Source organism: Microtus pennsylvanicus, chromosome 1 (assembly GCF_037038515.1).
Source record: "Microtus pennsylvanicus isolate mMicPen1 chromosome 1, mMicPen1.hap1, whole genome shotgun sequence".
NCBI lineage: Eukaryota > Metazoa > Chordata > Mammalia > Rodentia > Cricetidae > Microtus > Microtus pennsylvanicus.
The window spans coordinates 67,261,264-67,286,916 of record NC_134579.1 but is presented as its reverse complement, the minus strand read 5'-3'; the positions used below and the strand labels follow the sequence as shown (position 1 = coordinate 67,286,916).

General features: G+C 38.3%; 1 protein-coding gene across 2 annotated transcripts in view; it reads left to right on the top strand.

The window, feature by feature from the left end:
- The window catches only part of Ccdc50 (coiled-coil domain containing 50), a 64,110-nt gene that overhangs the window by 31,741 nt on the left and 6,716 nt on the right, over nucleotides 1-25,653 (top strand). The window contains exons 5-11 of one of the 2 annotated variants that reach the window (XM_075967629.1): nucleotides 5,198-5,315; nucleotides 10,284-10,802; nucleotides 16,579-16,694; nucleotides 17,392-17,436; nucleotides 17,517-17,621; nucleotides 19,200-19,276; nucleotides 24,702-24,808. In XM_075967629.1, the coding sequence (XP_075823744.1) occupies nucleotides 5,198-5,315; nucleotides 10,284-10,802; nucleotides 16,579-16,694; nucleotides 17,392-17,436; nucleotides 17,517-17,621; nucleotides 19,200-19,276; nucleotides 24,702-24,808 (1,087 nt within the window). The remainder of the gene's footprint in view (nucleotides 1-5,197; nucleotides 5,316-10,283; nucleotides 10,803-16,578; nucleotides 16,695-17,391; nucleotides 17,437-17,516; nucleotides 17,622-19,199; nucleotides 19,277-24,701; nucleotides 24,809-25,653) is intronic. The other variant, XM_075967637.1, reaches the window with a different exon arrangement.

Below are 25,653 nucleotides of genomic sequence, written 5' to 3'. Positions count from 1 at the left end.
TTGTACTGTTTAGTTCTGACTTATATGTACTGTGGCACAATATAAAACCTGTGTTTTAGAGTTGGAATGCTCAGGCCTAAATTTTAGCTTTTTAGCTTTTAACTGTTTGATTTCCACCTGTTCAATTAAGTATGCAGTCTTAGGTTCCCAAGTGGCAGTCCTGTCAGTTGATACACCTTTGCCTGAAAGGCTGTGGTAGGGTTTTAGTGAGGTGGTGTGTAAGGGGCCTCTGCTTAAGTGGAGAATTGCGTTTCCTTTAGCTTTTGACTGGTTGGTTTTTCCACTTCCATTCCCTTATAACAATATGGATTTTTTTCCCAGAGTATATATTTGCAAAATTAGGAAAAAATTAAGTAAGCTAAATATGTTCCATTGTGGTGTGATTTAAGGGTCTTCTTTCAGGCATTCTATTTGCTTGCCCTCCACTGTATTTTGACCTGTCCCCTTTTCCTAGCAGAGTCAAAAGTGAACTGAGAAATGTACCCGGAGATTTCAGCAACTAAGACTTTATGGTTAACCATAGATGTTTTCAGTTGTTATTTATTGTAGTTACTGTTGTATGTGTTAGCCCAGCAGATATAAGCAAAGAAGCCACGGTGCAGGGAGACAGATGGAGAAAAAAGGAGGGGCGGAGAGGTAGCTGGTTAGCATTGTGAACCTCTTCTGATCTCCATTTCCCTTAAATACACTAGTTGAGTTTTCCCTACGTGTCCAGTGGAGAGCCTTGCAGGGCACTGGTAGGGTCTGAGATCCAGTGAGTTGGTTCCATTTTGGTCACAGTAGAGGCATTTGTTGATGTTTTTAAAATGAATCAAGAGAAGCTATATTTAGTTGACTTAACTTGACAATTCTTATAACTCAGTATATATGTATGAAATGTATGTTTCTCTGTGTGTGTGTGTATGTGTGTGTATAGAGGCATGTCATATTTTGTACATTTAAAACTTAGTCTAGACACATGTGATAGTCAACTATTTTAGGAAGGGTTGGTTTTTCTTATGTAAATATTAGCATGGTTAGCCCTGTCATGCAAGATTATGGTTCTGGTCTAACAGTTTGAAGCCATCTGTACTATGAACTGCTCAGAAATAAACTTAGTAACTAATTTATACTCAAAATGAATTCAGTGTTATGTCTGCTTATCCATAGTATCCTCAGGGTATCAAGATTTTATAAAAGTATATTTATATAAGTTTGTTATTTTAAGAGCAGCTCAAATAACATATATTTTTGTTAATATACTTTTCTGTGATTTGAACTGTAACCTACTTTTATATATTTGTTGCAGTAAGGCTAAGGGAAGGGGGCTCTAGTTGAGAAAACCCTGCTTTCCTTATCCCAATGATATTGCTACTTTTCTACCTATAGCCTTTTCCAGTTTTCCTGACTTTACAGCACAACCCTTGATTATACCTGCTTTGAGATGTCCCCTAAGTTAGGCATTCATGTGTAAAGTGCTAACTAATGAAGTAGACTAGCAATCTACTTGTGTGGTTTTTGTCTTCCCCACTTTCGCCCATTACTGACAGTAATTTACAACTCATATTTTTAGATCTCTTTTCATTTTTAAGTTAAAAATGTCTTTCTTTTAAAACTCATGATGACTAGAGGACAGAGGTGAGAATATTACTGGAGAACTAATCCTAACATACCCCTGTGTAGTGTAGAGTTTCCCTAAAATGCTTGGTCCTGTGATTAATAGAGTGCTCCCACTGGAAAAGATCTGCAGGCTACCTGGGGCTGCTTTAATGGCTGTCCTAGAGCACTGAGCCACAGTTCCCTGCATTATTTCATGAGCCTTTGCCACTCGATAGATAATAGTTAAGGATCCTGGCCAGTATCCAGATTCTCTGCTATCCGGAACATGATATTTGGCCTCTTCAAAGAAATTTGCAAATGCATGTTTTCATTGCTTTCTTCCAGCATTCTAGAGATCTTGAACACTGTCCTTCATATGATTGACACTAGTAAAGGGAGAAATGAAATATAATGTTTGCAGACTCACATTCTAACCACTCAATCTTCTGTAAATATATCATTTCTGCAGACTTGCCCAAAGTAAATCTACCTGATAAATTAAAGCTGATTAGGCCTGAGTTCAGAAAGGGTTAAGGTTTTTTGAAGATATGCATGCCCATTTTATTTCATAAGGTGCATATTTTTAATTTAATAAAAGACTGTCATAAAACAAAATTGAAAAATCCTGTCTTATTTCTTAAATAGATTCTTCTGTCAAGTTTTAAAATTTTTAAGATACATTTTGTTTAACTTATTTTGGAGAGTAATACTAGAGATTGAGCTCAGAGCCTTGGATATGCTTGAGGTCCTTTTTCACTGAGCTAGACCCTCGGCTTTCAGTGTGCACTTTGAAGAGTTAACTACAGTGTATGTTTTGATTGAATGCTTTCTATTTCTTTGGAGGATCTGGTGAGACAGTATGCTCCTTTCTGGAGGATGTGTTTGTAGGAAGGGAGCTAAGGATCCAGAAGACTTCACATACAAGGTGACCAGTTGACTGACAGTATCCAGCTCAGTGACTAATACCAGCCGCTTTTGGTTTCAGAGGAAAGCACTTTGGTTATGGCCAAGAGTATGTCAGGCTGCAGTGGAGTTGGAAAGCAGAAGAAGAACTAACTCCCTTTGGGGCCTGTGACTTAGGATAGTGGCAGTCTTTTTCAACTCTAGAAAGCCTCTCTTCTAAAGAACCTAAAGCCACTGAGAGCTTAGAAGAAAGGAAACATTTGCTTGTCAAGCACCCGACATGTATTCTCCTCACCGGATAGACTAGCCAGTGCAGTAAAGGAGGTCATGATTCTTGTTCTGCTAGCCCTCAAGGGATGGACTGTGGCTGCATCATTACTAGGATGGAGCTCAGTACCAGGAAAGCATTGGAAAGTTTCCAGAGTGTTGTTTAATAGAGTTCATTGGCGGGGTGAGGGGCCCATCTCTTTCCTTTGCATTGTTTTCTTCAGTTTTCAGAGGCAGCGTTTGTGCTTGCTTGTAGAGCTAGCACTTAGGGAAATATTGGGGTGCATAGGAACTGGTGTTACTGAGGGGCACTTGTGCTTCTTTCCACTTCTCCGATCAGCAGGGTAGGAACTTGGAGAACATGTATTTAGCATGATAGTTTTCGGGGTACAAGCTAAAACCTATGGCCCCTCTTTCTTCTTGGTTTGTTTGTTACTTAATAAGACCTTAAAGCAATAGTTCTGGCACACGGGTTCTGCTGAAAGCAGGCTGATTTACTCTGATGTTATTAAGTTGTCAGGAACATTTCAGTTTAAGGATGAATAACTTATACCTTTTATCACACCAAACTCAATTGAAACCTTAAGAAATTTGTCTTGTGTAGTTACTGTTTGTCTCATTATGTCCCTTTCAGACCAGCTGGCTGGGATAGAATCACTAAAGGGACGTTTTCTATCAGTACACTAGAAATTCACGTTCGTGTGTGGAAAAGCACAAAAAAGGATGTGTCCTCCTTTACACTCACCTGCTCGGGTGCCTGGCATTGCACAGTCTGAGCGTTTAGATAAACTACAAACTTTTCTTAGGGCTCGGTGTGTATTCTACATATTTAAGTTTCAAGTTTGAAACTGGACATTGGCATCCATGTGTCATATATACAAAACTGTATTCGTGAATGATAAAAATATGTTACAGTCATTTCTAATTTTGTTTCCTGGGATTTGCATCTAACGTGTGTGTGTGTGTGTGTGTGTGTGTGTGTGTGTGTGTGTGTGTGTGTGTATTTGTGACAGAGTTTCTCTGTGTAACAGCCCTGACTGTCCTGGAACTTACTCTGTAGACCAGTCTGGCTTCAAAACTCATAGAGTTCTGCCTGTTGCTGTCTCCTGAATGTTGGGCTTAAATGCCTATGCCACCATGTCTGACTCTGACTTTTTTTTAATGTATGTTGAATAATTCTGTCTCCCTTGAATGAATTATTTTGAGTTTTTTTTTTTCTTTTAGTATATTTTTTGGACACATAAAATTTCAGAAAGACTTTTTTTGTACCAAGATTTCAGAAAGAAAAAAAAGTACTGTTTTTGTACCACTATGTTTATTCCATGTTATAAAGAGCTATCTCAAGTTTCTCATGTTCTTCCCATACTTGTGTTTCGTGCCCTGTTATCTGAGCCTTGAAGAACCTGATGGGGTAAGGAGCTTCTCTCCAGAAAAGTGTATAATGTGCACAAAAGTCTCCATGCTCCTCTATGGGGCTTTCATGGGCAGAGTCTTGACATTCAGAATACTACACCGCAAGCAGAACTATCGGTAACAGTTCATCTTTTTGTATAGTACAGACCACAGACACTGAAGATGTTCAGGAGTGCCCACCATTTTCTCATCCACCATTTTACTGCAGTATTTTGTATCTTGTACTCTTTAAGCTTTTGGTAATTCCTGGTACTATGAAAACCCTGACTGACAGCCTTGCTCATGCTGTGTTTTGCATATTGCCTGTTGAAATGTTGTGCCTTGTTTAAAGCCTAACAGTTCAGAGCCATAGAATCCTTGAAACATTGGTAGTGTTCCTTCTTTGGTGTCTCTATAGATACTCAGTTGTGCCTGAGGTGTCATCCTCACGTTACAAAGGTTGTTTGTATGCACCTTGTGTCATCTTCATGGTACTGAGGTTGTTTGTATGTGCCTCTGCAGGGCGGTCATATTTGGGGAGAGAATTAGAATCCATAGCATCTGCTCAGAACGGGGACTGGTGGTGCTTATCTTCCCCTTTTCTCTTAACACAGCAGTGTTCCTGTGAAAAGCCAGATCAGAATCACATGATTAGTTTTACAAGTTTTATAACTAAATTATAAGCTACCTTATTAGGTTTTCTAATTTACTATTTCCTTGCCAATCCAAATCATCTATTTGGATAAAAGACTTCAAAAGACTTATTTTAAAAATTATGCTAGAATCAGCTTTAGACAAAACAACTTGGACTGTCTTTGTAGACTTAGCTAGCTTTATGTTTTAATTAGGGAAAAAATAAAGCCTATCATGCGTTTCTAGATTATGCATCCCTGTTGTTGAGCAGTCACATTGGCATTTGAATGACATTTGATGTTTGCATGGAAGGCTGAGGAGCCTTAGACAGCAGAAGACAGCTGACAGGAGGAATTCCAGTTTGCCCTTATCAGCCTTATTTGCTCCCTGGTGATAGTATTTTCACTTCCTTTTTGCTTTTTAGGACATAGCACGTCTTTTGCAAGAGAAGGAGCTACAAGAAGAGAAAAAGAGGAAGAAGCACATTCCAGAGCCTTCTGGGGGCCGTACTTTTGGGGATAACTACTATCATGAAGATGGAGGTAACAGCCAGTGCCTGTGTCATGACCTACCAGTCCTTACCCCAGCTACCAAACTCCTGTTTCAATTGGTCCACAACGGGACTGCGGGAAAGACGTGATCTTATCCCAGACCCTGGGCGCATGTAGATTCGTGGCAGTGTTCTGTTTGAGTTTTAAATTTATATTCTACTTTATTTTAATGAATAGCTGTATTTCTTACTTATTCAATGGCCATGTTTTTACTTAGAACTTGAATATGGCTTTGTAACACTAATGCACTCAGTGCTGAAGCCATTGTAGTGTTGTGTTAATTACAAAATAATTAATATGGCAAATGGCGGGTCCAGTTCTGCATTGACACTTTCCTCAAAAAGTCTGAGCAACACTGTTTGAAGAGGAAGGTGCATCATGTGTCAGTCACTGGGTAAACGAGGTTCTTCACCCTGCTTTCCCCTCTGATTGCCTGCAGTACCACCCAAACTGTGGAATTTACTGTCAGCTTGTGGCCTTGATGATTTCCCTGCTGTTTGATTAGCATGTAGAATTTGGGAGGGAAAGAGTTCCGTGTGTTTAGTGCTGCTTTTCATCGTGGTGGTGGGGATTATCTCAAAGTGTGTTGGGAACAGAATATTTGCAAATACAGAACATAGTTCAGCTCTTTTAAAGATTTGTCAGATGAAGAAAATTTCTTCTAGCTTCTTGTCTTCCTGATTATTGAGGTCCAATTTCAAGACTGTACTTCTAGGGATACCAATGAACAAAATTAAAGACAGCCTAGACAGTAAACATTTACTACAGGGCCTTGAAACCCGATGATCAGCTGCTTTAAAAAAATTTTATCATGTAAAAGTATGTCTTTCCCTTAATGAGCAGACTCAATGTATGTATAGGTGGTAAGATTATTGTAGTTTGAGAATAATGTTGCTCAGTCACTTTTTTCTTTTCTTTTTTCTTTTTCTTTTTTTTTTAACTAACATGAATGTAATTGGTTAGCAGTCACTCTCTGGCTTGTTTGGGAAGTAGCTTGATGTCTTCCTACATAAATTCAGTTCTTTTTAAAGAGCTATAATGCTCATTTTTCTTCTGAAATTGCATATTGCATCTTACACAAAGAAAGAAGGTTGTTACCATTGTTTTATTTTGTAGGAACCTTCTGGTTCCTACTTACTATTCTTTAGTGTCAAAATCTTAGAAATGCAGAATTTGTTTGGTAGTGGGTTTTGATTATTTATTTTAAAACTTGATCTTGAAGCATGCTCAGTATAATAAAAATAACTTCAATTTTTAAATTTTATTTTATGTTTTACATTCACATATGTCTATTCACTGCATATTCCCATGGAGGCCAGAAGAGGGAACTGGAGTTAGAGATGATTGTGAGCCACCGTGTGGCTTCTGAGAATCAATCCTCAGTCCTCTGGAGAAGCAGCCAGTGCTCGCTACCACTTGAGCTACCTCTTCATCCCCTCTGTTTTAAAATTTTAAGTCTAAAAGAAATTAGGATAGCAGAAGAGTTAACTGAAATGTCCATTTTAGGTACTTGCATTAAAACTCGAACTGACTTGAGCTGGGACTCAAGCCTATGTGCTTGGATTACAGTACTAGTATCCTGATGCACCTTTATTGTAGGAGACAATTTAAACTTTTTGTGATTTTTCTTTAAGAATACCTAGAATTATATTTATTTTAGCTATCCTTCTAAACTTGTAGAGAGTGGAGTAGAATAAAGGCTTGTTTCAAGGTGCTAAGAGAATATTAAGGAATAGAAAATATTGGCTCCTCCAAGCTTGTTTGGACAGTGGTATTTCTTTTCCTTTGGTGATGATGTGTGTTTTTGACTATACAATTTTCCCTTATACATCCTTGAGTTAGACCTAGTTGGGTTCCATAAGGACTGTGCTCTTCATCTTGTCATTACAAAGCAGGATTATGCTCTATGTAAGGATTCTTTCCCAACACACATGATCAATTCTTGGATTCTGCTTTATCTTTTAATAGAATCTGATTTTTGCCTTTGTTATTTAATAATCACAGTATATCAATGCTTGTCCTTTCATCTTTTGCTATATATATAAGCTTTAATAAATCTTAAAAATGGTTATAGATTTTAAATTTTAAATTATCCAAAATATTTGTGAATGTTCATAGAAAAAAATAGCATAAATTATTCCTTTGTGAATCCTCTTTCTCTTTAAAGCCACTTGCCTGGTATCATGTTCATATTTGCGATTATTTCTAAATACATGAATAACCTTTGAAGACTATCACTCTAGTCCCTTAGGACAATTTGCAGTTTGACAAAGGTACTTACTCTGACTTCTCTAAGGCATTTTTCTCATCTGTAAAATAAAGTTACAAAAATATACTTCTCATAGATTATGAAAAGATCAAATAATATAATTTTGATGAGTGACTTGTAAACTTTAAAGTTATATACATATATATTTATGTGTGTATAAATATATATAGTGTATATATAATACATACACAGACCATACATTTGTATTTTTCAACAAAATCTTACCTTGGATGACAAATATGGAGACACACTTAAAATGTAAACACATATGTGTTGTATATGTGTGTGCCATCCATATCACACAGATTGCAATGAAAGCATAATTATACTTGACAAATAACTTGGTCTCAAGAACATCCAAATCTCTTTCTGCAACTAGAATGGTTGGGATAGGTTCAAGCAGAATCCCTCACTGAGTTCTCTCATACCCCAGATTTAAAGATGCCATCATAGAAAATAAAACTATCAGTTAACTGTTTAGGAAGAATTAAAAAAATCATAGTCTTTTTTTTTAATTCTTCCTAAACAGTTAACTGATAGTAGTTTTATTTTCTATGATGGCATCATAGTCTGCCAGGCAGTGGTGGCGCATGCCTTTAATCTCAGCACTCGGGAGGCAGAGACAGGCGGATCTCTGTGAGTTCGGGGCCAGCCTGGTCTACAAAGGGAGTTCCAGGATAGGCCCCAAAGCTACAGAGAAACCCTGTCTCGAAAAAAACAAAAACAAAAACAATAAATAAATAAATAAATCATAGTCTCATAGTTCATCTCCAAACAAGTTCCTTTGTGTTTGCTCTGAGCTTCCCGATGGACTCCACTCAAAGCACCCCCTGAACACACTGGTATAGACACACTGGTAAGCCAGCTCTCTGAATGCGGTCATCATTTCATACCTTGTCAGTATTACATTAATTCTGGCAGCCAGTTAATTCTTTCTGTGTTGTGAAGACGGAGTTAACAGGAGTTAAAAGAGCAGTTTTTTTTTTTTTTAACTATACAGCTTGCTAGGCTTCAGTTTTAAATCAAGTACAAATTTGATTCTGAACTATGGAGAAAATCATTTTATAAGGATCTGTTAAAGAAAGCAGATTTTACTCTAGACCCACCTTTGAAGGGAAGTTCCTTTTCTTTAAAAAATGTAAAAAACCTGAGGTGTTGAGTGGAGGCTATTTTATCAGTATTGTCTTTAGCATACTTTCCATATATATAAAGCACTTTTACATACTTTATATTACAGTCAAAACACACAACCTGACCAAGACCCCTTAAGTCTGCCTGCTTGTGGAAGCTGTTTTAGTATTCAGCAAATGCCTGATTATAGCAAAGAACAGCTTAGTTATCTGAGCGTTTTTTTTTTTTATGGAATGAAATTTGTTTTTACTATTTCTAAATTGTAGTAAAAGGCTTTAGAAATGTTACAGTTACTCTGGTCTTGCAAAATTCTCACTAATTTACTTTCATGTTTTTATAGTATGCTTGGGCCTGATAAAGCCCTATAAAAACACCCTTTTTCTTTTAAATTGGAGAATTTGCATTTGTAGCTTATACTTTATGTTTGTATTTAGAAGACAGTATGGATGTTTTTAAAATGTATTTGGAAAATGACACCTGTTTATGTCATTCCCATTCCAAATGTCATTTCCATTTTAGCTTTTTCCTTGATAGGATTCAACTAAAATGAGGAACAGAATTACCACAATATAACAAGTCATTTACTTTAACATTCTGCTCTGTCTTCCCTCTACATTAAACTAGAACCCAGGCTGTCCCAGAAGTATCTGGGAATGCTTGTTTTGAACACATGGGGGTTGGAGGTAGAGGGTAGAGATCTGTAGTCATTTTGAACTAAGCAGAAGTTAGGAGCATTGTACTTTATCTTACCATCACTTCGGTGAGAATGCCTAGAAATCTACAACTGAAATCTCATCCTGTTTTATAAGACTTTATGACCTCTAACTAGTAGCACCTATTCTAGCTACAGATAGACTTCAGAAAGTAGAATTTGATGTTTGCTGTCTGTCTTAGGGTTTCTGTTGCTATGAGGACACACTCTGACTATGGTAACTCTTAGAAAGGAAAACATTACATTGGAATGACTTACAGTTTTAGAGGTGTGATCCATTATCATCACGATGGGACCTGGCAGCATGCTGGGAGACATGGTGCTGGAATGGAGCTGAGATTTCTACATTTTGAATTGCAAGCAACATGAAGTGAGTGGTCTGAGATGTTGGATTTGGCTAGAGCATATGAGACCTCAAAGCTTGTCCCTCCAATGACACACTTCCTTCAACAAGACCACACTTCCTAATAGGGCCACTCCCTATGGGGCCATTTTCTTTCAAACCACCACGCTGTCCATCATTTTGTTATTGGCATTATAAAGTAGGATTTGATGATGTTGTTCATCATTTGGTATCAGCAAATATGAACGTGCTAAGCTCTCCCTAATCATGATCAGATTCTTTATGATTCAAATCATTTCATTTAAATTTTGCTTTTACTTCTTTGGCTATATCTGCATGGACCAATCCAGACAGTATTCATCTTCATATCTCAATTTGTGAAGTTTCACAGCATTTTTATACACCTAAAAATATGATAATATTGAGTCCCAAATTCCCTGTGTAATGAATTTATACTCTCATTAAGTTATCCATTTTATTTTTATACCTTCTACCTCCACTCAGACCAGCCAAGGTCAAGGAGGGCCAGGGAAATGGGAAACTCAAGGTTTTATAGACTCCAAAATGATGGAAACACTGTAAAGCAGAAGAAGGGGAAATCAAGGCATCTATTGGAGAACTTGGAAGAGATGGAGGAACCATGTTCATCAGAGAGATCTCTGCCTTCTAGCTCAGGCAGAGGGAGGGGTGATGCCCAGAATTCCAGTGATCAGCATGAAAGAAAGCAGACTGGTCAAGAGAGGCTCCGGAAACCCCCACTTCCGAAGATCAGTGGTGAGGTATTTCTGAGCACTGACTCTGATGACTGGGAGGCTAAGAGTAGCCCTCGAATTCGGAGTTGGGAAAAACAGTCCCGACACCATGGCAGACTTTCACCCAAGTCTTCACAGAAAACAGGGCTTCCCTCTGATGAAATTGTGTGTGGGAGGGAACTTGGGCAAGGTGATCACAGAGAACGGAGACGTAAGCCCAGGACTCCTCCCTACACAGAGGATGAAGAACTTCGACACCACCATGATGCAGGTAATGGGTCACCTGTTGGGAATCCTGTGTGTAAAGCTAGTCAGTGCAGTAAGCATTGTACACAGCCTTTGTCTCTCCAATTTGAACTCTTGTCCTTAAATGAATCTTGGAGCCAGGTACTGTGTGAGATTCCTATTGATCTTAGGTCCCCAGAAGAAGGAAATATCTGTACTGTTCTCCCTTAAGAGCATGCTGTGTTGGAGGGTTCTCCAGGGCCAGGTTGCAAATATAGGTGCCAAATAACTAGTCATTGTTTGCCACAGCCTTGCATAAGATACTCTGATTTTAAATTGAAAATTCTTTAATTTTTGGTTTTAATTAAGCAAACCAAGATCTGGTTGTAATTGACTTCCGTGTTTGTCTGCCAGTGGGAGGAGAAGTACTTTATCTCTAGACCTCATCTTTCTTATCTGTAAGGGAGACGTCAGTGAGGCTTTCAGATCTGGACATTGATCATTTTTATGAGAGGTGCCTAGGGTAGGATATTTATTAAATCTGGACATTTCTGAGTTCGTTTGGACTATTTTAAGCCTATAAGTGATACTTTCATAATTAAAGCTTAAAAATCATAGTTTTAAGTTACCTTTTATGGTTTAACATGCAACTCTTAATTGTACACTTCTTCTAAGTGCCAAGATACACAAGTTCTCAATACCCATACAGAAACAAGAGGGTAAGAGCTGGGGAGATGGCTCACTTACTACATGAGTTTGAGAACCCGAGTTCAAATCTAGAACCCATAGAAAGGTCAGGCAGCCTTAGCAGATACCCATAATCCGAGTACTCAGGAAACAGTGGTTAGTCTCTGTAACACACTGGATAGCTACCATAGCCAGAAATAATTAGTTCTGAATTCAGCAAGAGAACTAGCTTCAACATATAAAATTGAGAGAGAACAAGAAAATACCCAATAACTTCAGGGGACCATACACACATGCATTAACACTGCACGCACTCATGTATAAGTATACTTTCATACCATATTGATACATGCAAGAAATAAAGTTAAAAAAGACAAAATTAGAATAAAAATAAGAAATGAATACCCGCTTAAATTTTGGCGGCCCTGAAGCTTAATCTTGTAGTCAGTCTATCATGGACACAGTAAATGGCACTGTGTGCTGTCTGGGACATGCTGAGGGAAGGCTTTCCTCGGGGCTACTACACTTCGTGACAGCTGTAATTAATAGACACAGCATTCACCATTTTGCCTTCAGTCGGTGTTACTGAACTGTACACAGATGGAAAGGTTTCTGTGTACAACTATCAAGGAGCACCCGCTGTGCTCTCCACGCCTTGCTGGTGATGGCAAAGCTAGTTTCTAGGCTGCAGATTCATTCTGACTCTACCGGCTTTTTTATCGTATCTCACATTAAAAGGTCTTGGTTATGAGGGCAGATGCAAAGAGATGGGGAGATAATTGGGATCCAAATGCATGCTGTGAAATCCATAAAGAATCAATGAAAGTAAAAATAAAGTTAATAAATAAAGGATTTGGTTATAAGAAAAAGAAAATTTTAGTTTAGCAAGCTGTACTGAATACCACATATGTTGTTTGAGCCTTGTGCCAGAGTCTAACTTCAGAGACAGATGGATGTATTTAAAGACAGATATATAAACATTTTCATATTTGATGCATCGTGTTAGGAAGACATGAACAAAGAACTGGGAAATAGAGAAGAGGTTGCTGATATTCATTAAGTAGGCTGATGGGGAAGTTACACTGTGGCTAGATTGAGAATGTTGCCCACAGTTCCATGAGGTATGGGAGGAGACTTGATAATTCCATGGTAATTCCATTGACCTCCACATTTGGAATCTGTGAACCTGATGTGAATGTGCTCAATAGACCAGTTAACCTTTAGAGCACTTAATCATCTGCCAGGGTTTTTAAAGAAGTTTGGGGACCTGAAACTAAGCACCTACTTAGTCTTCAGTCGTCCTGGAGCTGTAATAAAGGTTTGCTCTGCCTATACAGGGTGTAGAGAACAGTATGGCTATTGCTACTAAGATGATATCAGTGAGAACTGCTTAGTACTCACCATTTTCTACTCAGCCTGCTTTAAACCATTTTCTTTCCAGTTCCTGTTGGTATTTGATTTTGAACATGGTCAGGAGATTACATTAAGAACTAATAATTAGGTACTGGTGTCAGCCCTTGCTATTGAAAATGGTTACAGTTCTTAACGATGTGGATATGCCAGATTCCTTTTCAGTTATGGATGACTAAACTAGCAGGATAGGGTAACAACACTGGGTCCAAGAGCGTTTGCAGAATAGGGGAGCAGGAAGGCAGCAGAAAATGGAACTGCTAAGGTAAAGTGAGAACTGGGTGACTTTCCATACAACAGTTAAACTCTGTCTAACTTTGAGAGGAGCTGATTGGTTACACAGGTTAGCTTACACCTTCCAGGGCCTTAGATACACATGCTTGTATCCCTTGTGAATTCTGAATCAGATACATTGTGACATGCCCTAAATGTCAAATAGCTTCTTTTTTTTTGCTTCCCCCACCCCATCAGACAGGGTTTCTCTGTAGCTTTGGAGCCTGGCATGGAACTAGCTCTTGTAGACCAGACTGAACTCGAACTCACAGAGATCCTCCTACCTCTGCCTCCCGAGTGCTGGGATTAAAGGCGCGTGCCACCACTGCCCGGCCATAACACCCTGAACGTACCCAGTCTAGTCTCAGATGGCTTCTTATGGTATATGCATATGGAATACCAAAATCCCATCAGTTACATTTTGTTTTAAATCATACTCGGTATAAATTTATCTCCAATACTAGCATTTTTAGTTTTTCTTGGTTACAGGTGCATACCTCTATTTCCAGCACTTGGGAAACAGAAAAAGGAGGATCTCTGTGAGCTGAAGGCTATCCCAGTCTACATGGTGAGCTGTAGGTCAGCCAGGGCTACTTAGTTTAGTAAGACCCTATCTAGTGAGCTCCACTCCCATTAATCTTACTACATCAAATTTTATTTAAACAGAATTGTTCTTTTGTGTTTCCTTTGGTACGTCATTGTGTTCTCCAGTTGTAGAATATTAACTGTATGTAAACTGGAGGTACTGCTCAGGTAGAACAGTTGCCTAGCATGGTCATCTGCAGCACCACACACCTAGGGAAAGAGGAAGGAGATAGAGAAAGAAGGGAACAGCTGAGATGTGGCCCCTCTATTTAAGAACAGTTTCCAAATTCTATTTAGAGTACCAACATGTTCGATTATCTCTGTTTTTATAAGGATGACTTTAATGCACTATATACTTACAAACGTCTCATCACTTTGAATCTGGAGGACACTGTAGTTGGAGGCTCCTGCCTCTTGAGAGATCCATTGTCTGAGGCACTGTAGCTGGGGAGGTGATCCTGCCTCTAGAGAGATCCATTGTCTGAGGCACTGTAGCTGGGGAGGTGATCCTGCCTCTTGAGAGATCCATTGTCTGAGGCACTGTAGCTGGGGAGGTGATCCTGCCTCTAGAGAGATCCATTGTCTGAGGCACTGTAGCTGGGGAGGTGATCCTGCCTCTAGAGAGATCCATTGTCTGAGGCACTGTAGCTGGGGAGGTGATCCTGCCTCTTGAGAGATCCATTGTCTGAGGCGCTGTAGCTGGGGAGGTGATCCTGTCTCTAGAGAGATCCATTCATTTTCTTAGGCACTGTAGCTGGGGAGGCGATCTTACTTCTAGAGAGATCTATTCATTGTCTTAGGCACCGTAGCTGGGGAGATGATCCTGCCTCTAGAGAGATCCATCGTCTTAGGCTCTGGGTGCCTCTGTGGAATGAGAACTGCAAATACTGGTAATATGCGGATATCTGAGTAAACCGTCATCCTGGTAGCTGGGCCAGAGAGAGATGGTGGTTCAAATTCAGATTTTATTAATGGATTCTGGTCCTTGTAGACTGATAGTAGTTATAATTTTATCATCCTGTCAGTGTAATAGCACTATTCATTTAACTACATCTTTGTTAGAATTTAAACTGATGTTTCTATAGTTAATTTTGTTACATAGGAGACCACACTGTTGGGAAAATGTTGGATATTTTGAAAGTTGAGTGTATCCATTTGTAGCATTTCAGTAGGTAAAAAGTCAGGCATAATCTTTCATCCGCAGCGAGGCTTTAGGCCATTCGCTGAACCCTTTTCCTTTCTGTAGATTGGAGTATGGTACAACAATTCATCCATTCACTGACTTTACCTATTGTCAAGTCCCTATTTAAGTTTAGTTGTTTTCTCTAAAATCTTCCTTTCTAAATATGGTCATACATATCATAATTCAGACAAGTGTAATACCCAATTGCATATTCCTTCTTCTTGAGACTATCCCAAACCAGTCAGAAATCTGGTGTAAACCAGGCCAAACCAGCATAGGATTCAATACCACTAGAGGTGATTTGTGATGATCTGGTTAGTCAGGTTCTGGGAAGTGCGAGTTAAGAAAGACAAGGTTTCTCATCGTTTTTATGATAACATCCACACGAGTGAGTCTCTATTTTAAATTTACCACACTGTTCAGTAGAATGTCTATAAAAATAGATTTCATAACATAAGCAAAATTCTCTAAATATAATTTACTTTGATGTATGTAGATGTGTTAGCCGCTTGTGGTTAAATGTAATTAGATATTTTGCTAACTATTTTAATATATGCTTATCTTGATGGCATAATGTTCTTAGCCAGTGCATCCCTGTTGCTTGAAGATAAGAGTCCATTGGAAGGACTTAAAATAGATGCCCCAAGGCAAGAGCTCACCCAGCCTATTCAAGTTAGAATACATGGTGTCGGGATGGTTTTTAATATTGCTCAAGCACTCATAAGTCATTCTAGTAAGTGATAGTGGCTTTGACTAGTAGTACAGAGAGTTTATCTGAGTAAATTTGGAGTCAGACGCGCTACCGTTACGCAACGAGGTCTATCTGAGTAAATGTGTATCCCTGTAGTGTTCATTTACTGATGGTTATGCTAGATGCCTGATCTATGATTCCCTTAAAAGGATTTATTATTTCTGAGGGCAATATATTTATCTTGTTGACTAACTGTAACCTATAAAGGTATGCAAAGAGAAGTATCTACAATTTTGAAATGAGATTAACTTTTGCCTTATTTGGGATTTGTAGAAGGCCATGTGTGTTCCTATAACACAGCAGAACACAGAAGCACAGTTGTCAGTCAATTATCTTCATCCCTCTCTCTCCAGAGGAGCACAGTTCTGAGGCCATTGCACTTTCTGACATTCCTCCATGTTATATTTTCCCTAAAATGTTTTAATGTCAATAACAGACTGGTCAAAGTTGTAGGAAAGATCTAGAGCAAATGGTTCTGTGTATACGACAGAGGGAAAGCAGGGTCATATTTGACACATTTTCTCCTTACTTGTAGATGGCCCTGTCTATTCTGCAGGGAGAAGAATAGCTACAGGACCTGAGAGGAAGCCTTTCTCTTGGTTGTCTAGACCACATTAAAACTCTGATTCTGGAACCTTCTTTTCTCTTAAATGTTTTCATATTCAGTGACTATGTTTTTCTTTTGGGTTTCTGTTTTGAAGACTTGTTTTTGTTCTGGTTTCTTGTATGATTTTGTACTGTTGCAGAAACTGTGAGAAATGTTTCTACCAGGCAGATTTCGGGAAGTAGCTTTGTTAAAATGTTTGAATTGTGTGTGTTATTATTTCTATTCCTGGAAAAAATTCATTTTAAATATTAAGATGTCTTTTCTTTAATATTTTTATCTTTTTAGAAAACAACCCCAGTTACCTCATTGAATTGGATTTTTTCTAGGAATGAAACCAAGAGGAATAAAAGAAGCTGTCTGTCCTCCCACACGAGTGAGCCCCAGGGACCAGGAATGGTATGATGCTGAAATTGCCCGAAAATTGCAAGAGGAAGAACTTTTGGTGGGTACATTTAAGATCAAAGTTCAAGTCATAGGGCTGTATGTGCAAGGCAAATCCCAATTCAGTTTTATACTAACCGTAAAGAGTTCTGTTGTTGGCATTATGGTTCCTTCAGTTGAAAAACTCTTGTTTTTTAAGGGTGGGGAAATCGAGACAGAGGAAAGGGGGTAGAATATCACCCCACTTATCCATGCTTGACTTTCTATAGTTTTTGGTTATCTGTTATTAAAAATAAGTACTTTAAGTAAAATATTATGAAAAATGGTATCTTTCATTATTGGGGTTATTAATTTTTTCCTTGATTGATTTGTAAATTAAACCATTTTTTAAGTTTGTATGTATAGAAAAAAATTTCTGTAGGATTTGCCACTATCCGCAGTTTCAGTCATTCACTTAGGCTATAGAATGTGTGTTATCAGATAAGGAAGCCTTTTCCATGTAGCTGTGCAGATTGATAAGCATGAGCAAGAGAACTCCATAGCCTGATTTTCTGCATTGATAAATTTTGGTAGTTCTCTAAGAATATTTTGTCGAGTGAGTTGCTCAGTCCCTTCATTGTGGCCGGTGAAAATGCGCCCATTGGCCATCAGCTTCAGGGACTCAGCTACAACTCATTTTAAATTCCAATTTCTTTTCTGTAAGATGTTTTAAATGGACAGCACAGATTACAGTTATTTGTTGTGCTTCTGGTTCACAGGCTACTCATGTGGACATAAGAGCAGCTCAGGTTGCCCAGGATGAGGTCAGTTCATATTAATGAGATCTCCCTATATTGTGAGACACAACCTCAACCTGTAACTAATGATATTGCCCATATCTTAGGAAATTGCTCGACTTTTGATGGCTGAAGAAAAGAAAGCTTACAAGAAAGCTAAAGAGCGAGAAAAGTCATCTTTGGACAAAAGAAAACATGATCCTGACTGCAAGGTAGTGTGATGCCTCTTCAGTTTTGCTCCTTTTAAATTACAGTAAAATGAGAGATGAAAAACAGGACTCTGCCCTTAGGATGGGCTCTAAAAATCCATTTTGGATATATAAAAAACTGCATTACATACATGAATAATATGTCATGGTTGTTTCACAATGGAAACATTGAATTGGTACTGCTCAGACTGTGAGGCTCACTTTGATCATTTTCAGTCTGAGAGTCAGGTACAGAGGTCCGTTTTCCTGGGCTCACGCTGTAAAAGGAGGCCCAGTTTTCACCTGCTTTACAAAGTGCCGCAGTGAGCTGCATTTGCCTGCTTCCCCAGGTGCCTGCATTGTACCTCTGCCCTTTCACAGAGCTTTCTCTTAGTGTTTGGTAGATGAAGGACTGGAAAGCAAATGCATATTCCCAGCAACCATTGCTTGTATCTCAGGACAAGAACATTTTAGCAGGACCTGGGACTTTACCTCCTTAATCAGAAGTAGTTGTGTATCATCATTCTACTGTGAATTAATTGTATTGCAAGTTCAATTTAACAATAAGTATTTGTGTGCAAGGTACCACTGGGACCAGTGTAGAAACTTCCTTGACAGTGAGAAGACAGTTGTATGGGTGCTGATGGTAGGGTATGCTGAAGGGGTGGAGACCAGAGCATCTCTGGAGTGAGACAAATCACAGACTACATACAGTGCAAAACATACAGTGTAGAAGAGCAAGCAGACAGGAGTTAGTGAAGTAACACTCTGGGAAGCAGTTAGTACTAGCCTGGGAACATGTAGCCTCGAGTCTACTCAGGACACACCCAATCTCTGCACTGTTTTCTGTTTTCCTCTTCTAGGTCTCTGGGCCTGCCTCATAGTTTCTGTAATTATTATGAGGGGAAATAACCTTGAACCTGTACTGATAATATCACTTAACCCATTTTTCTTTGTTTAGTTGCTAATTATTAGCATCCTGCCTTTTGCAGTTTCCATATTCTGTAACTGGTACTGGTATAAGTTCTTTCTTAGAAAATTGGACTTGAAATGTGCTTTACTTGGCTGTTTGGTCATGAGTCAGATATATAGAGAAGAGCTTAAGATCTCAGATCCAGATTCCATCAACTGTGTCTTCTGGATCTGATTAGCTGTGCGTGCCTGTGAGAATCACAATGAGTGCAGTAAACACATGCGTGTGTGTGTGTGTTCATGTACACGTGCATGCAATTGTGAGTGTGTGGTGTGTGAATGTTCAGTGTGTGATCCACTCATCTACACATGCCTGTGTGGATTGCAAGTGTGTATGTTTATGAGTGTGCAGTGTTTGACCCACTCAATCTGGTCATCTACTTATCTACACATGCCTGTGAGGACTGCGTGCGTGCGTGTATGTGTGTGTCTGTGTACGCGCACACACACACCCTGGAAACCTACCAGACCATCGTGTCTGTCAATTTTTGGCTTGAATGACTAAATACAAAATATTTTTATGTTATTCAGCTAAATGTAGCCTGAAATTCCTAAAGGGCAGCTTGCTGGAGAATAGCAATTTTCTGAAGTTCACCTTTACTGTTCTTTGGTCTTTTTTTCTGCCCGCAGTCAAAATCAAAGTCAGCACACTCAAAATCAAAAGAGAGTGAAGAAGCATACCGTTCCAAGACTGACAGGCCGTCAAGGTAAGATGGCTCCTGGAAAGGAGAAAGAGGGAGTTAGCTTTGGAGTGGTGAGCAGACATCAGTTGTCTGAGAAGACAACTGTTCTTTCCAGCAGAGAGCCAAAACTCTACAACTGGGAGGTAGCTTCAAGTGTCACAGGGTTACTCTCAAACTATGTTCAGAATCTTACATTGGAATGCATGAATCATGCAGGCAGTATTTATAGTAACACTGGGGTAGAAGGAGATTTTTGTTTTGTTTTTTATTTGGACTATTTCTTGGCATTTAAAGTCTTGTGCCCTCAGAGGAAGATGAGATTAACCAATTTCTAAGTTAAAATCTGAGATTTTAAACTTTGGTTGGGGCTGAGAAGATAGCTCACTAGATAAAAGCATTTGTATATGTTCATGTAATGTGTTGTCTCTGTGTGTGTATTTGTGTGTAGTTAATTGTCATGATGCAGATTGAGTCTCACTATGAAAGTAGCATTGAAAAGTTGCTATCTGGAGAAGCAGTCTTTTTTTCCTTATTAGTTTATATTGCCTTTTCAGAATGTTTCATTAAAATATGAGGAAAAACATTAAATATGGAAGGATGGCATGGAGAAAATGGGAGAACAGTAAAAGAGGATTGATTCATGGAAATTAATCTATAGTTAAATAGGGACAAGAAGCTTTGGTATTTAGCAGGAGCGAAACTATAAATGACAGTTGTGATTTGTGTATTTCAAGTCCCTAGATGAAAGTACAGAATGCATAGGGTCAGAGAGCTCCTGGCTTCAGTTTTTAACCACCACATGGTGGCTCACTACCATCTGTAATTTCAGTTCTTGGGGACCTGATGTCCTGTTCTGGCATATGTGGGCAATGAGTATGCAAGTGGTGTACATCATACATGTAGGCAAACACTCATACACATAGATGAGAATAATACACTTTTTAAAAAGGAAGTTATGGGGCTGGAGCAATGGCTCAGTGGTAAAGATCACTGGCTTCTCAGAGGACCTGAGTTTGATCCCCAATACCCACATGGCAAATTAGAACCATGGGATCTAACACTCTTGGCCTCCAAAAGCACTGCTGCATGTGTTTAACAGACGTGTGAAAGCAAAAACACCCATGTGCACAAAGAATAAAATACAATTAGTATTTTAATAAAAGCAATAAAATAAATAATAAAAGAGGAGATAGTTATGTTTAATCAGATTTGAATGTTAGAAAACACTCATGTATATTGAATTATGTTACCTTGTAAATATGTTCTATTTTTATATTTTTACATATGCATTAAAATTAGTTTAGATAAACAAGTAGGGGCTGGGGATATAGCTTAGTTTGTAGAAGTGTTGCCTAGTGTAAGAGAAACCCTGGGTTTGATCCCAGCACTGTCTAAACTGGACATGGTGGTGCTTGTGTGTTGATCCTAGCCAAAGGGAAATGAAGGAAGAAAATCAGAAAGCCAAGGTTAGTGTTGTGTATACAGCATGTTCAGTGTTCAAGCCAGGATACAAGAAACGAGGTCTCGAAGAAAAAATAAAAAAAGAGGAAAGGAAGCAAATACACTTGTAAAATTTTAAATACTCTAAATTAGTAATACCTTGACTTTTAATCCTGCACACATGTGAATGTGCCTCAGCACATACATGAATAGCAACACAAGTACACACAACATATATAAAAATATATTATACTATATATTTTTTATTTTTAAAATATATATCATATATTGTGTATATATATAGGTAAAATTATTTTTAAAATGTAACTTTAAGCTTATGTACTTTCAAAATATAAATACCTTTCAGAAACCAATATGAATTTATATTGCTCTGAGGACAGTAGTAACATAATTTGTGTAAAATCTGTTGCTCTTTAGCTTTTGCTAAGCACATATAGGATGTTTACATTTGTAGTTCTATATATTCCTACAGTTTCCAAGCAAAGGAAGAGGCAGTCTGTTCTCAGTAGGTAAATGTCTGGTTTTTGTTTAGTCAGATGAGTTCAGATCATTTTTAGGGGTATTTTTGTTCAGCCTTCAAAGACCTTTGCCTCCTTTGAACATTAATATCTTTGATGGTAGATAAAATAGGGCATGCTGGGGTGGCTGCTTTTAAAGGGTCATTAAAATTAAAAACAAGTTTGTAGAATATAAATAGGACCTCTGAAGACTCCTGGGCATATTGGAAGTGAACAACAAAATGATCTTTTAAAGTGACTGTTAGGAATTATTGTGGATTTGCACAAACATAGATTTTTATGTCTCCTTTGTAGTGAAAGGAACACTCATTCTAAATATTATTTGATAAAATGTTATGTGAAACCAAATATGGATTTTATAAAACATTATTTTAACATATAAAGCCTCATATGCTTAACAGATTTGTGAGTGCATGCAATTTGCATAGCTTCTGTTTCCTCTTTCATTTTTAATCATGATGAAAAGGTTGGGTAGGTAACTATTTGCATAGACAGTTAATATAAAGTATAGGAGAACATGGGTTTCCATGATCATTCTGTAATACTTCAGCTTAACAGTGGACCAGTCAACAGCAACAACAAAACAAATAACAGATTCTCATGAAGAGCTTGGAGCATCTGTTGTCAATGTTCCCATTTCTTTTGTTATTCCAAGTTTTTTTTCTTCTCGTGGGAATAAGGATTGGTCAGTAGTGTGGATTAATTCTAAGCCAGAAACTTCAGAGGACGAGCTGTGCACACTGCAGAGACTTCAGACAGAGACTTCAGAGGGTGTGCTTGTGCACACTTAGGTCCCAGTGAGACTGAGGCAGGAGGAGGTTTTGTCTAAACCACTTGGGGGGAAAATTGTCTAAGGAAAGAAAAAACAAAATAAAGTTTCAGCTCCAGGGATTTTATACTGAACATGCTAGTTGCGATTTTAGTTTTTACCATAGAAAAGTCTAAATCTCTTGCAAGTCTCTTTTTATTTCTATCATATTTATAAGATTATCAATTATATTTCTCTACACTGAATCATCTTTTGATTACCCGAATACTTAGACCTCACATAAGTCTAGTCTCTAAGAGTGAAGATTTTTTTTGCTGTTATAAAGTTTATAGTCTAATGGCAATTACTCAGATCACTGTGCTGACTTTGTTAAGTATCGTAGGTAAAAACACTGGGTGTGACAAGCCTAATGAGCCACTTAGCCTGACTCAGGTACAGGCAGCTAGAGGATGAAGAACATTTAGCAATCATACTAATTGAAAATATAATTTCATAAGAAGAGAAGAAAGCAGGTAATTGTAATATAAGAACCACAGCATAAACTCTTTTCCCGTCTTTCACCATAAGTATCACTAACTTTAACACAATCCTCTTCATTGCAATATAATAATTGTGTAGGAAACCATAAGTCTAGATGTAGCCCTTGTACTGCCCTAGGAAATTTGCTATGAAATGGTCTCCCTAATGGCTGCGTGAACAAGATCTGAACAATAGCAATATCAATGAACGTGGAAGTGGGCATCTTTTGCTAAGTTCCAACCCTAAACAAAGAATCACAGGCAACTATTGACTGCTGAGAGAAGAATTAGCCTCTCCCAGGGATGAGCCCTCTATTGGTCGTCCAGTGCAAAGTGGGCAGCTTGAAACCATATGCACACAAATGGACTCAGCAGAGTATATTGTATATGTGTGTATGTGTGTTTGCATGTATGTGTGTACATACATGTATCCTTGTGTTACATATGTAACAAATATAAACAAAGAAAAAGTGACTATCAACGAGAATGAAGAGGGACATGTCAAGGACTGGAGGAATGAAAGGTAAGGAAAAGTGATGTAAATCTATTTCAATTACAAATAAAATATAATTGAAAACAGCTGAGCAGAGCAGCATACCAACTTTGCATAGAACTGAGGGTGTCTTGGTGGAGTGAGTTGGTTGTCTCTAAGGATGTCCAGTGCTTTGTCTTCAGGTTTGGGGGTCCCTGGAGAGGTTTATGAAAACCTAAGGAGACTTCTCAGCTACAGTGATAAACAATGCCCTTTTCTTGATCTTGGCTCTAAACTTAGCTACTTTCTAAAGCTAAATCCTGGAATCACTTGTTGTGTCTCAGTTCTTCCTAACATGTCTTATGTCACCTTGTAAGGTGTTGGGAATATCGGTCAACATTGAGAAAACAATCACGACAGAGTCAGTATTGTACACACGTGATTCTGAACAAAAGGATTGCCATTCTTACTGGGCGTTGTTTTTATGCATATAGCAGGAACAAAAATATTAAAAAACATAAAATTAAGAATGTATTTTCAACTGACATTTAAATGTTTGTGATACAAGGATGAAAAGATCATTCTAGCTGGCCCTTGGTGCTCACTCTGTGCTATTCTCTTTGGTTTGAGGCTGCACAGAGCACAGATGTTGATTGACCTCTTCCATTTCAAAATATCCAGCCACACATGTCATATGTGCAGGCACTGCTATTCCTGATGATACACATATGTAGCTCTGTGTTGGAGCAGTGCTTCTGGAATCTGATCCTGTTAACTGTGTTGTTGGTGTTTAACAAGTGTTTACACTTGGGTCAGCCACTCACCTCATCTGACCACGCTCACATGTATACTTATGTTGTAGTTTCCACATTGAGGATGTGGAATTCTCCCTGTACATACAAGTTATCATTTTTTTTACCCTTCCCAGTACCCAGGAAGTGATTTCTGCTAGGGATAAGTGGAGAAATTCAAACATGATTGCTTTACTTTGTAGATTGTTTACACAGGTAATTTTGTACCAAACTACAAGTTTTAAAACCTCAACATACTTATACCTTATGATTATACAAAAGATTCTATAATATGGTATGTGTGTGTACATATACCATTTGACTATACCTTTAGAAAATTAAACAATTGAACTGGTTCTTTTCGTTTTCATTAATGCCATATATTTGCAAAATTCTATTTTAATTAAATTAATAAATTTAGAATTTAAAAATTTCCTTTTGACATTTTGTTTCTCTTTGACATAAAACCTTGTAAACGAGTTGCAGAGAGTACCATGTTTTTAAGATAAATTTTGCCACCTAGTGGACAAAGAACCACTGTTGCTTATAAATGGTCTCCCATTCTTGGTTGCTGTTGCCCTTTCTGATTCCTTCTTTTCTTCTTTATTTAGCTTTATTAATTTATTCACTTCTTTTTCCTGGATAGGATCCGGCAACATGAAGTAAATGATTGGCATGCCTTACTTCATGCACATTTGCTTCCATCAGTACAATGTACACATATTAGATACTGGGAAACTATGGTTAGTGGATTATAGGCATCAAGAACAGTAAGGTAAAAATAATTTATTCAAGGACATGTAACTGTCCAGAAACTAAACTAAGAATTCTGACACACAGTAAAAAACTGCCGTGTTCTTAGGGAAAGATGGAACTGTAGTAAGCATCACTTAAGAGTTGTAAATTTTCACTCCCTGCAGACCCCCACCACCTACAGGGATGGATCCTGTGGATCTGGACCACACGCATCTTACAAACCAGCACAGTGCCACTCGTCATTTCTCAAAGGCGGAGCCCTCACATAGAGGTACGGAGCGTCTGTGAGGTCAAGCTGAGGTCCTGTAATAGGAAATGAAATCTGTCTTCCAGTTATGGCAGGGGAAAGCACGCCGTCCTACGCTGTCCTCTCGTCAGTTACTAAACACCGCAAGCTAAAGTACTCGGTTTACGTGAAGTGCAGGGTGTTTGTGTCCTCCACCTGCAAGTCGGTGCTCTTCATCATATATGGAGGGAATCTTAGCGCACTTAAATCCGTTGGAATGCTTTATATGCAGTTTAAACAACAGAAACCTGAAGGCTGAAGCTTTTCAAAACTAACACTTTCTTCAAACAGTTCCAGAGTTTTGGAGCATTTCGAATGTAAACTTTTCAGATTTGGGGTGCCTCAACTGCCAATATGTAGTCATATCAATTAAAAATGAGAAATTAAGGATTGTCTGTGCATATGTTTCAGAGAAAAGTTCTGAAACCTAAAACAGTTTTGATGCAAGCATGTTGGTGGTGTTCAACCTTCTCTGACAGTAGGAATTAGATTTACAGTGTGTACATATACATGCCACATAGCTTCTCACAGATGAAAGGTGCAATAAAGAAGATGAGGAAAGAGATGGAGAACTATAGGAAATTAATAATTTTATAATAGAAGCATCGTTGGATGCATTTGTTTTCCCAGTATAAACATACACTAAGATACACACACGTTCATCAAAGTTACTCACTGAAAGAGTTCCTTTTTTAACTTCCTTATCTTCAAAAGAGTGGTAGTAAAATACATAGTCCAGAATTGTCAGTTACGAAAGAAGGCTGTGTGTGGTGCTATATTCCTGTAGTTCAGAAGCAGAGGTAGAAAGTTGGGAATGCCAGGCAAATATG